The sequence below is a fragment of the Abrus precatorius genome, unplaced genomic scaffold (genome assembly GCF_003935025.1).
Source record: "Abrus precatorius isolate BTA unplaced genomic scaffold, Abrus_2018 Scaffold8, whole genome shotgun sequence".
NCBI lineage: Eukaryota > Viridiplantae > Streptophyta > Magnoliopsida > Fabales > Fabaceae > Abrus > Abrus precatorius.
The window spans coordinates 24,691,102-24,703,560 of record NW_020874428.1 but is presented as its reverse complement, the minus strand read 5'-3'; the positions used below and the strand labels follow the sequence as shown (position 1 = coordinate 24,703,560).

General features: G+C 41.4%; 1 protein-coding gene across 1 annotated transcript; it reads left to right on the top strand.

Annotated features, from left to right (window-relative positions):
• Nucleotides 1–7,299: 7,299 nt before the first annotated feature.
• Nucleotides 7,300–11,248, top strand: LOC113874513 (subtilisin-like protease Glyma18g48580). Its single transcript, XM_027512735.1, has 8 exons — nt 7,300–7,328; nt 8,550–9,090; nt 9,227–9,321; nt 9,432–9,692; nt 9,784–9,898; nt 9,971–10,184; nt 10,771–10,928; nt 10,988–11,248. The coding sequence occupies exons 1-8, from the start codon at nt 7,300–7,302 to the stop codon at nt 11,246–11,248; spliced, it is 1,674 nt and encodes a 557-aa protein (XP_027368536.1).
• Nucleotides 11,249–12,459: the final 1,211 nt, after the last annotated feature.

Genomic DNA, 12,459 nt, shown 5'->3' with positions numbered 1-12,459 from the left:
GATCCCGCAAGGCAATACAACAAAGGAAGAAACAGCCACCCCGATTCACCAAAGAGATCCGATGCCAAAAAATTTGAACGGCCCAGGAGCAAGTCCAGGGAGCCCCCACCAAGAAGATATGAACAAGATAAATATCCGAAGAGGGTCATTAACACCATAGCCGGAGGGTTCGCTGGTGGAGGATCTACCCATTCGGCTAGGAAGAGGCATCTTCGGAATGTCCGTTCTGTGAATAATGTTTCATTGGGCAGCAAGATCCGAATCCCGCCTATTATGTTCACTGACGACGACTTTCAAGGAGTCGACCCAGTACAGGATGATCTCATGGTAATTAGTGTAGACATTCTTAACTGCACTGTCCGAAAAACGCTAATAGACCAAGGGAGCTCGGCTGATATCCTATACTGGAATACATTCAAGCAATTAGGCATCTCAGAACAAGAACTCAAGGAATATCAGGAGCCGTTGGTCGGTTTTTCCGGGGAACGAGTAGAGACCAAGGGGTGTATCGACTTGTATACGACATTTGGATCAGAGCACGAGGGCAAACGCATAAGAGTCACTTATCTTGTAGTACATGCGAACACATCTTATAATATACTACTCGGTAGACCGTCCCTGAACAAATTGAAGGCCATAGTTTCCACTCCGCACTTGGCCATGAAATTTCCGTCTGAAAGAGGCCGAATTGTTACCGTCCATGCCGATCAAAAAACAGCTAGGGAATGTTACTTCGCAAGTTTACGTCTTAAACCCTTTCAGGGGAATACCCGGGATGTCAATATTGTATCCCCTCGGTTGGAAGAAGAGTTGGATGTTGAACTCGATCCTAGAGTGGATGAGGAATACCGAGTCGAGCCCAATGAAAACAAACAATCTTTCCAACTAGGAACAAGGCCAGAACAAATTGCGTATTTGGGGATCGGTTTGAACGAGCAAGAGAAAGCCGTTCTCCAAAAGATGCTGGTAGATAATGCCGACTTGTTTGCCTGGACAGCCTCGGATATGCCTGGCATTGATCCAGCATTCCTATGCCACCACTTATCGGTCTATAAAGGGGCCAAACCGGTAGCTCAAAAAAGGAGAAAAATTGGTGGTGATAGAGCAAAGGCGGTAAGAGAAGAAACCAACAAACTAATACAGGCCGGTTTCATCCGAGAGGTCAGGTATTCAACATGGTTAGCCAACATTGTCATGGTCAAAAAAGCCAATGGCAAGTGGCGAATGTGCACGGACTTCACGGACCTCAATAAAGCATGCCCAAAAGACGCATACCCCCTACCAAACATTGACACCTTGGTTGATGGTGCTGCCGGTCACAAAATACTGAGCTTTTTAGATGCTTATTCTGGGTACAATCAAATACGAATGTACCCCCCGATGAGGAAAAAACAGCATTCATCACAAATTCTGCAAATTATTGTTATCGGGTGATGCCGTTCGGGTTGAAGAACGCAGGAGCAACCTACCAGCGACTTATGAACAAAATTTTTGAAAAACAAGTGGGTAAATGCATGGAAGTGTATGTAGACGACATGGTAATTAAATCCCTTGCATTAAAGCAACATCTTGACCACTTAAAGGAGGTATTCAGAGAAGCCAGAAAACATGGTATGAGGTTCAATCCTGAAAAATGTACATTTGGTGTAGCTGGCGGTAAATTCCTGGGCTTCATGTTGTCCGAAAGGGGAATTGAGGCAAATCCCGACAAATGTAAAGCCATCATCGACATGGCCAGCCCTCGCAATATCAAGGACGTGCAACGACTGACCGGGCGGATTGCAGCCCTGGCTAGATTCTTGCCAATAATGGCAGAAAGGTCTCGGCCTTTCATTGAATTGTTGAAGAAATCGTAAAAATTTGCATGGACCAATGAATGTGAGGACGCCTTTGTACAGTACAAGCATATGCTGGCCACACCACCTGCGTTGATTAAACCAATTTCGAATCTGGAAATGATTGTTTATTTGTCCGTGTCCGATCACGCCGTCAGTTCGGTCTTACTTCAAGAAACACCCGAACCGAACCCCGTATATTTCGTTAGCAGGACACTTCAGGGTCCTGAATCTCGGTACCAGTTAGTGGAGAAAGTGGTACTTGCCTTAGTCCACACAGCTCGTAGGTTAAGGTACTACTTCCAGAGCCATCAAATGATAGTCCGTACAGATTGTCCGATGGCCAAAATTTTGAGAAAACCAGAATTGGCTGGTCGGTTGGTGACATGGACAATTGAATTATCCCAATATGACATCCATTTCGAGAACCGACGCCCCCTTAAAGCCCAGCTATTAGCCGACTTCATCAACGAGTTTACGACACAACATAATACCATTTCAGACATGTGGAACCTACACGTTGATGGATCATCAAATCAATCAGGCAGTGGAGCGGGGGTCATTCTTGAAGGACCAAATGCGTTCGCCATTGAACAGTCTATCCGGTTCGGATTTAAGGCATCCAACAATCAAGCCGAATATGAAGCTTTACTCGCCGGTCTCAGACTAGCAAGGGAAATGGGGGTTAAACGCATTACTGCTTGGAGTGATTCAAAAGTTGTAACCGAACAAGTAAATGATACCTATCAGATCAGGGACTCGGTCATGCTTAAATATTACCAGGAGGTTAAGAAAATAAAAACCGAGTTTGAGGAGGTATGCATTCGGTACACACCTCGAAATATGAACGCACGAGCCGACAGGCTAGCTAGGCTGGCTAGCCAACGGAAACCAGGGCAGCTGCAGAGCATGGTTCACCAACAAATCCCCCAACCTAGTATTACCAAGCGAGAATGCATGGACATAGAAAATTCATCCCATAATTGGATGACCCCCCTGGTCCAATACCTCACTGATGGCAGTCTCCCACAGGACGCAGCAGCAGCTAGGAAAATTAAAGCACATGCAGCCAAATACCTTCTTCTCGGTAAAGAATTGTATCGAAGAGGAATTTCCACCCCCATGCTTAAATGCCTAGAAGACGATCAAGCTAAGTACGTGATGAGAGAAATCCATGAAGGTATTTGTGGAACCCATTCGGGCGGACGAACTATGGCAGCCAAAGTGCTCAGGGCCGGATACTACTGGCCAACAATAACTCAAGACTGTCAATTGTTTGTAAAAAGATGCATTCCTTGTCAACAACACGGCCCTCACCTGCGCCAACACGCCGATACCCTTCGGCACATTATCGCTCCTTGGCCCTTCGCTATTTGGGGAATGGACCTCCTCGGCCCATTCCCCTTGGCAAAAGGGCAATGTAAATTCCTTCTCGTCGCCGTGGACTACTTTACCAAATGGATTGAGGCCGAACCCCTAGCATCAATCACGGCCCATAACGTGCAAAAATTCACTTGGAAAAACATCATAACACGGTTCGGTCTCCCTCATGCACTGATTACAGATAATGGGCTTCAGTTTGCAAATCGAAGATTCAACGAGTTCTTGGCTGGCCTGCATATCAAACATAGAGTTACATCTGTTGAACATCCGCAGACGAATGGCCAAGCCGAGGCTGCCAACAAAGTGATCTTGCATGAATTAAAAAGGAGGTTAGGTTCGGCAAAGGGAGAATGGGCAGAGAAGCTACCTGAGATTTTATGGGCCTATCGGTGCACGCCGCAGACCACAACAAAAGAAACCCCCTTTAGGCTTACATATGGTACTGATGCCATGGTACCGGTAGAAATTGGAGAGCCGTCATTCAGGAGAGAGAATTTCAAGGAATCGGCCAATGAAGAGGCTCTGGCCGTTAACCTGGACTTGATAGATGAGGTCCGTGACCACGCTGCCATCATGACTGAGGCTAGTAAAAGAATGATGGCTAGAAAATTCAACTCCAAAATAAGTCCACGACAATTCTACAAAAACGACCTAGTATGGCGAGTAACTGGGGACGCGCGCAAGGATCGACAAGAAGGGAAGTTGGCAGCCAACTGGGAAGGCCCTTTTCGAGTAGCAGCAAGATTAAATAATGGAGCATACAAATTGGAAACCCTGGCAGGAAAATTAATACCAAGAACCTAGAATGTCACTCATTTAAAGCATTATTATAGCTAAAACCTTGTAATACGTGCACAGGTGTACTCTTTTCCTATCCCAGGTTTTATCCTCTTAAAAAAAGTGAAAAGAGGTTTTCCTGAGAAGGTTTTTAACGAGGCACCTAATCAATAAAATTTCTCTTTCTTCACCTATACGGTTTTTTGCGCATTATATATTTTTCAAACACCATTCCCTCCCAAGTTTTCACTTGGCCAAGGTTGAATGGTTTCCCTCCTGAGTACCCCACTCGGTCAAGGATGCAGCAATTATATTCCCCTGCCGAGTACCCTCACTCGGTCAAGGATGAGATAACACCATTCCCTCCCAAGTTTTCACTTGGCCAAGGTTGAATGGTTTCCCTCCCGAGTACCCCACTCGGTCAAGGATGCAGCAATTATATTCCCCTGCCGAGTACCCTCACTCGGTCAAGGATGAGATAACACCATTCCCTCCCAAGTTTTCACTTGGCCAAGGTTGAATGGTTTCCCTCCCGAGTACCCCACTCGGTCAAGGATGCAGCAATTATATTCCCCTGCCGAGTACCCCCATTCGGTCAAGTGTGAATTATTTTTCTTTCAAGCATCTCTACTAAAGGTCAACATATCTCAATCCCGAATACTCTCTCGCTCGTCAAAATTAACAAATTAGGAGGAGTTCTTAGTTACCATTTGGTTAAAGCTAAATTTTTAAAAAACGAGATTATCTCCTCGTCCCCTATTCGGCTAAAAATGAGTATATTAAGGGTAAATCGTATGCAAGTTATTTGGCTAAGTATGATAATATTAAGCATATCGTAAATGTTGTTAGGACAAGTTGCGTGACAAAATACAAAGCATGAGAAAAAATGATAAATTCTATTTCAAACAAAAAACAGGTTACAAAATGTAGGCACTAATGGCCCATGAATACAAAGGGAGAGTAATTTAACTCTCTATTCTCTCTACCGCCTCGGGAGCGGCCACCTCAGGGTTGGCGGTAACCTCAGGGAGACGTCTCGGCACTTCGACGTCGGGTTCTACATCATCCTCAACCTCGGTGTAAGGAATGAACCTCCCGCCGAAAAAGTCCTTTGTAATGTCAAAATGAAAGCCTACCGGTACTTGGCAGAACCCATGACACTGTCGAATAGCGTGGTTAAAACCGGCTTCATGCTCGTAAGATACTTGCTGAGAACACTTCTCAGCAAAGTTTCTCATCTCAGTTTCAGCCTTTTGCCTCTCCAGCGCCAGGGCTTCTTCCATCTCGGCAGATTTGGCCCGTAAAGCCTCTTCCATTTGACAAGACTTTGCCTTTAACACCTTCATCTCCTCCCCCCGGACCCTCGCCACCTCCTCGGCCGCATGTACTCGGTCCTCCATTATTTGAAAGTGCTCTTTGTATTGATTAACCTGACCCTGTAGGGATTGAACGGTCTCGTCCAGGCTAGCTTGAATCTCTCTACTCTCGGCCAAAGCCTCTTCAGAAACCGAATGGGCGGCCTTCAACTTCTTAACTTCGAGAATGAGATCCACAACTAGCCTTCGGAGCATTGCGGTGGACCGTACATGAAGTTCTGCGTAGTAGCGCCACAAAGACTCATAGTCCAAACCGCCGACCAGTTCCTTCCCTGCATCAGATAACAGGTTTGGAGCAGCAAGCCGACCAGCGTGTGTCCCACTTGCCAAGAACCCCTCGGCCAGCATGTCCAAGGGAACTACGGGAGAACTGCTTCCCTCCCCAGCAGCTACCACTCGGGTCTGACTCCGAGCCCCTTGAACGCCGCTAGGCTCACCCGAGTGGGCGTGTCGCCTCTTCCTCTCCCTTTCGGGCTCCTTGCTTTTGCCCTTTTCCTTGCGTTTCTTGGAAGGGCCTTCGGCTGGAACAAAATCTTGGGGAGGAGGGCGAGGTTCCGTCATCTCGGGAAGTTGGTCGATTTGAGGAAGACGGTGCTCCTCAACGGGCGTCCCTTCGGGCATTCTCTGTTTCAAAGTACGCCGGAAGGTCGGCACATCCACACCTCTTTGAGCCATTAAACCTGCATTAACAATAGCAAGTCAAATCAATATAGCTCAATTCCAAATACAAGTCAGAAACGAAATAACACATACCCTCCATATCCCACCGAGGACGCGGAGACTTGAGAACGAGGACTACATGTCGGGCAGGAATGTCCCGGGGAAGGGACTTCAAGAATTGCAAATCCGACAGCTCCCTAGCCGATAACATATCCTCAGGGTATGTGTCGTATCGGCGCGGCACCCGAGTCCAGTGAAAAGGAAATAGGGGATTGCCCTCGCTATCAAAAAAATAATTTTTACCTACAGGGTTCACGGTTACCTTGAAGAAACCGGTTTTGAAACCCTTAAAAGACGACGCGTATGGCTTAAAGAGGGGCAACTCGGGTTGCCTTATTAGAGAAACCCACCTCGCCAGGTCGGATGGACGCGTACAAAAAAAATGAAGAAAAAGACCTACACTAGGCTCTATATAATGGAATTTACAAAGTATTCTAAAGGCTTGAATTGCCGCCCACCCGTTCGGATGTAGTTGTGTTGGCGCTACATTCAATACCCTCAAAACCCCCATTTGGAAATCGTCAAAAGGGAGCCTGATACCTAATTCCCTAAACATGTATTCATACATAAAGAAGGTGTCGGCCATTCCGACACCTCCCAAGAAAACAAAGTCTGGGTTCTCGCCCTCGTCCCCCTGACAGGGATCAAGGTGTATAGGATACGGGTCACAAGCCTCCCATAAAGAAATATCACAATTATTTACAAAAAATTGAAGACTTTTATTTCTTTTGAAACTAGAAAAGTAGGCGGCCACTTCACCGTGTACCCACTCATAACCAGGCACCGTGCAGGGAGGAAACACCTGCCTTTCCCGAGGAGGACTAGTGCTTGGAAGAGGTTCAGAAGCGTCAGTATCACTGGACGATGAGGTCTCGGCTTCGCTACTGCCTTCGCCGACTTGTGCCTCTTCAGCCCTCCGGTTTGAAATAGACGAAACCTCGCCACTCCCCTCGGTTCCATTCATAATATCAACCTCAATGGTACCCGGCCCCGAGACATCCGACAAGGAATCCTCCCACTCAATACGATCAGCCATGATAGAAAAGAAGTTAAGAAAAAAATGAAACGCACCTTGCTAGTAGTCGGTAGAGAAGAAAAGCCTAGGATCTCTGAACACTAGTCGGTTTGGAGCAAAGATATGCAGGGTTCGGCACAGAGCAAAAGAGTAAGAAAGGGATGAGGGACCACCACATATTTATAAGGGACTGATGTCGGGCAAACGAAAAGACGCCCTTTCGTTTTAAACCATCAGATCCCTTCCAGATCAACGGAGGAGATGGAGCACCCCTTCGTTTCACATCCCCTCTGACAAATCCTCAAAACCAACATTCTAGAATATTCCTCAGCAAATTTATAATCTCGGCCTATATCGTATTGTTACTAAACCGACTACTCCTCAGTGTAAATTAATAAATCAAACGTTACCATCAATTGAGACCGGACACCCCCACGATGACCCCCTCAGTACAATAAAAAGCACTCCAACCGGATACCTATATTACCATCTCCATTTTTTAAAGCCCTTGCTTCGCAACTCGTCGGGCTTGAGGGGCTAGTGTACTGGGAAAGGAATCAACTCGGTTCCACCATCAGCAAAAAGAAACCGAATACCTACTCGGCATACTAGGCCGGTACCCCTAGTCAGGATTAAAAGGTAAATAATCCAAATTAAAGATAATCAAAAATACTATGGGCCTCAAATATAAAAATTGACTCAGGCCCATTAGCCCAAAAGAATGTCTATAAAAAGAAGATAAGAAATACAGGTTAGTGGTTGACTTCAGATCATTAAATAACATTTATTGTTCAGAACCGAATCCTGACTTTATCATCGGAGTACCTTTTGCAGGTATTCTCCCTATCATCAAATCAGCAGCAGGACGCCTGATCGGAGATTAGAAGACAGCTAAGGGAGGAACACCTTTCAACATCACCAAAAGCAAGAACTCAAAGTAAGGAGCCAATCATTCAAAAATTAGAATACAACTTAGTCTATACAGCTGAGAATTAATTAAAATACTCTTTTAATTTGAATTAAATTTAAATTTTTTAAAATTTTATAAATATAATTAATAGATAGATTTAGAAACAAATTAAGAATGTATAGAAACAATTTAATGACAAAAATTATAACTAATAACATCAAAATAAACCTAAATTTATAATTTTTAAAAATGATTTTAAATACATTATCATTCATTTATTGGTGTCACTTCGGCATCTTATTGCAAAGCTCTTCAAACTTTTAAAAAGCTTTTACTATTTTGACTAAATAAAAGTTACCAGTGCAACTTTTAAGAAAGTAAAGTCATAATTAAAACATAGATTTATTATAATTTTTGTTATTGTTATTATTATTATTGTTTATAAAATATTTTTGTTATATATATGTGTGTATGTTTTATTAAATAAAAATATATGAAAAGTAATATTGATTGCTGATGGAATAATGAATCAGGAAGCTAATTGGAGCAAGATTCTTCAGCAAAAACTACGAGGCAGAAAATGGGAAACTTGAGGCATTGTTTCGGTCTGCACGTGACTTTGAAGGGCATGGTACCCACACGCTGTCAACAGCTGGTGGAAATTTTGCTTTTGGTGCAAATGTGTTTGGTAATGGGAATGGCACTGCAAAGGGTGGATCCCCAAGAGCAAGAGTCGCAGCCTACAAAACGTGTTGGTCTAAAAATGATGTGCCTCAATGCCATGATGCAGACATAATACAAGCATTTGATCATGCCATACACGACGCTGTTGATGTTATCTCTATCTCTGCGGGTAAGTATCCCTCTGCTGAAGCCTTATTCACTGATGGGATTTCCATAGGGGCATTCCATGCTGTTGCCAGAAACATACTCGTTGTTTGCTCTGCTGACAATGACGGTCCAACACCTTCGAGTGTCGCAAATGTTGCACCCTGGTCCTTCACTGTGGCTGCTGGTACAATCGACAGAGATTTTCTCAGCAACATTTCCGTTGGTAACAAACATTACCTTCAGGTAACGCCATGTTTCTCTTAATAGTCCACAGAAAATATATTGATGTCATGATAACTATAATATAAATGGTGCAAATTATCTTAAGAATTGATACCGATGTTAATAAAACCAATTGGATTGCGTGTATGTTCATCAGGGAGCCAGTCTAAATAGAGGCTTGCCATCAGGGAATTTTTATCCGTTGATTCACGCAATCGATGCTAGACTCCCTAATGCCACAATTCAAGATGCGTTAGCACAAATTTCCCAAAATACTTGCTACAGACATTTACGTTGTTAGAATATTACTAATTGCTTCTTGCATTGTGTTTCATATATATATATATATATATATACTTCAGTCGTCTTTGCAAGGCTAGAACACTTGATCCTAAAAAAGTAAGGGGAAAAATAGTAATATGCGTTCGACGTGAGAAAATAACATCAATTGCTGAGGGCCAAGAAGCTGCTCTTGCCGGCGCAGTGGGAGTGGCTGTGGTGAATGATGAGAAAAGTGGAAAAACGCTCTTGGCTGAGCCTCATCCTTTAACTGCTGTAAACGTGGATCCGAGAGCTGCTAGTCAAGCGTTCAATTATCAAAGTTCCAATAAAAACAATAGCAGGTAATTAATCATATACCATTAATCCGTTCAAATGTAATCCTAAAAATGCTCTCAACAAATGATGAAATTAATTAATAAATATACAATGCAGGGAACTTGCAGCTCACGTTACATCAGCACAAACATATTTAGGAGTAAAGCCAGCTCCAATAATGGCTGGATTCTCATCCAGGGGTCCAAGTGCGGTGCAACCATTGATACTCAAGGTCCATATTTTGTGTTCCACATTTGGGTTTAATGATTCTTTAATTGATTTTGTTGGTTATTTTATATTTCAGCCTGATATAACTGGTCCTGGTGTGAACATACTAGCGGGGTATTCACCAGCTACAGGGCCCTCTAACATAGCATCAGATAAGAGGCGTGTTCTTTTCAATATACAACAGGGAACATCTATGTCCTGCCCTCACGTTGCTGGAGTTGCCGCTCTTCTTAAAACACTTCATCCTAATTGGACCCCTGCAGCTATCAAATCAGCCATTATGACTACTGGTACGTTCCCAACACTATATACTAAACAATTATTACCCTTCTTTTCATCACACACACACACACATATCAAAAGCCTTGTTCAAAAACTTGAATCAAGATAATATGTATAAGACAAATTTTATGTAAATTTCACTCTTAATCAATAATGTGTTAGAATGCATAATAAAAAAATAGATTATCTATTTTTTTTTAAGAAAATGCTAGCATTTATTACTCAAAAAAAGATGAGGAGAAAAAAAATATATAAAATAAGATGAGTATGTAACAGAAAAATATAAAAATAAATGTACCAAAAATTAAAAATAATGTAACTCTTTTCAAAAGTATTTTGTCCTATAGACAACGACACGTAGGTATAGTTTGATTTGTAAATATAATGTTTATACTCTTATCTTATTCATAAGTTCAAAATACGAAAAAGTAACAGCATATTTCATTACTGTTTTAAGAACAGTAAACAGAAAATTATTTTAAAACAGTAATCAAACATCCTCTAAATGATTTAAAAACCAAAATTTTAAAAGATGGAAGATAAACAGGATTAAATTATATATTTACTCTAAACATTATTATGTTCTTTGTGCAGCAACAACATTAGATAACACAAACCGACCAATTCGGGACACATTTGATAAAGTGGCAACTCCATTTGAATATGGGTCTGGACATATTCGACCTAACCATGCAATGGACCCTGGTCTTGTTTATGATCTAAGCACCAGCGATTACTTGATTGTGCTTCTGGTTACACCCAAAATTTATTGAAGTTCTTTAATAATGACCGCACTTACAATTGTCCAAAGTCTTTCAACATTGAAAATCTTAATTATCCATCAATCACAGTAGCTTATGGTGGAATACACACTATAAAGGTTACTCGTACACTTACAAATGTTGGGCCTCCTAGCACTTATGTTGTGAGCACTCACAAACTAGAAGGATTTAAGGTCCTCGTTCGACCAAGTTCGTTGACTTTTAAGAGAATTGCAGAAAAGAAGAAATTTAGTGTTATTCTGAAGGCAAGGGGTGTACCTCGTCATGGTTTTCCAATATTTGGGAACTAGTCTTGGACCGATGGCAAGCACAGAGTAACCAGTCCTATTGTAGTTCTGAAACCTTAATTGGTGATTACTCTTGAGGAATATTGTGTTATCATTACCAATTATGTTTGTGTTTACTATTTTTATTATGTATTAATTATGAGTGCTTTTTACTCTTTGAATGTCCCTAATGAATTTGTTTCAGTGGATCAATGTTTGTGATAAGGCACACTTGGAATTATGTATCGAGTTCTTTAGCCATTGGGAAGGGAATAAAAAACACAATCAATTGAACAATGCTCCTAATCCTAATTCCCAGCTCCTTATTTAGTTTTGTGCTGCTTTTAGAATGTTATCTTGCAAGCCTATTTTTTAAATTTTGTTTTGAACACGCCAAAATGAAAATGGTAACTTATTTTTGTTTTTGCTCCTTTTTACTGTAATTTTTATAAATTTAATTAGAATGCATTGATAGTATAAAAGTGATCCAATCATGTATTGTTATATCAACAGAAGTTATTAATTTTTCGTAACAACAAATTTATAAGTCATCTATTATATATTTTAATTAGTTAACATTGTAAAACTTTTTATATTGATATATCAAAATTAAATTCAATTTTATAACAAATGTGGTCCCCAAACTTTCAAAAGATCGTTTTCTATTTAAATAGTTGAAGTGCAATAGATATTCCAGTATTTTAATTAGCTGGTGGTTCATGTTGCAACGAACTAGCTAAATACTAATTTTGATGAAGCTCGGGAACTAAGTACTCCACCTCCATCAAGCCAACAAAGTTCTCTGAGGAAAGCTCTTTGCCTTTGGTCGTTTGGCAATTGGATATATAAATGCTGGATATTTTACAAATGGAACAAATGTTTTTGAGGAATTTTGGGATATCATACCAGTCAAATGTCACTATCCTGTTATCTTCTCCATCCCACTCAAGATCAACTTTAAGTGACTAAGGCATTAACTCTTGGATGGGGTCATGGAGTATTCAACTGCTTCTTGATCACCACCCACAGCAAGTGGACACTGAATCTGACCCTTACCTTCGATTTTATTCATAAGAAATAAATATTAATATTTTTTTATTTTAAATATAAAAATCAAAGGCTCAATTTTTGTACGTTTGTTTATACTATTGTTTATTGTGTTTTAATGAAGTACTCCTTTTTTATCCATAAAAGTGGATACTATATAACACATTTAACCATTTAACATTATAAAT

What these genes read in the sequence shown, in the direction of transcription:
- LOC113874513 (XM_027512735.1), top strand. Translation starts at nt 7,300, where the DNA reads ATGTCGGGCAAACGAAAAGACGCCCTTTC. An exon ending in AATGCCACAATTCAAGATGC is followed by an intron (nt 9,322 to 9,431) that starts GTTAGCACAAAT and finishes TATATACTTCAG; the next exon opens with TCGTCTTTGCAAGGCTAGAA. An exon ending in TCCAATAAAAACAATAGCAG is followed by an intron (nt 9,693 to 9,783) that starts GTAATTAATCAT and finishes TATACAATGCAG; the next exon opens with GGAACTTGCAGCTCACGTTA.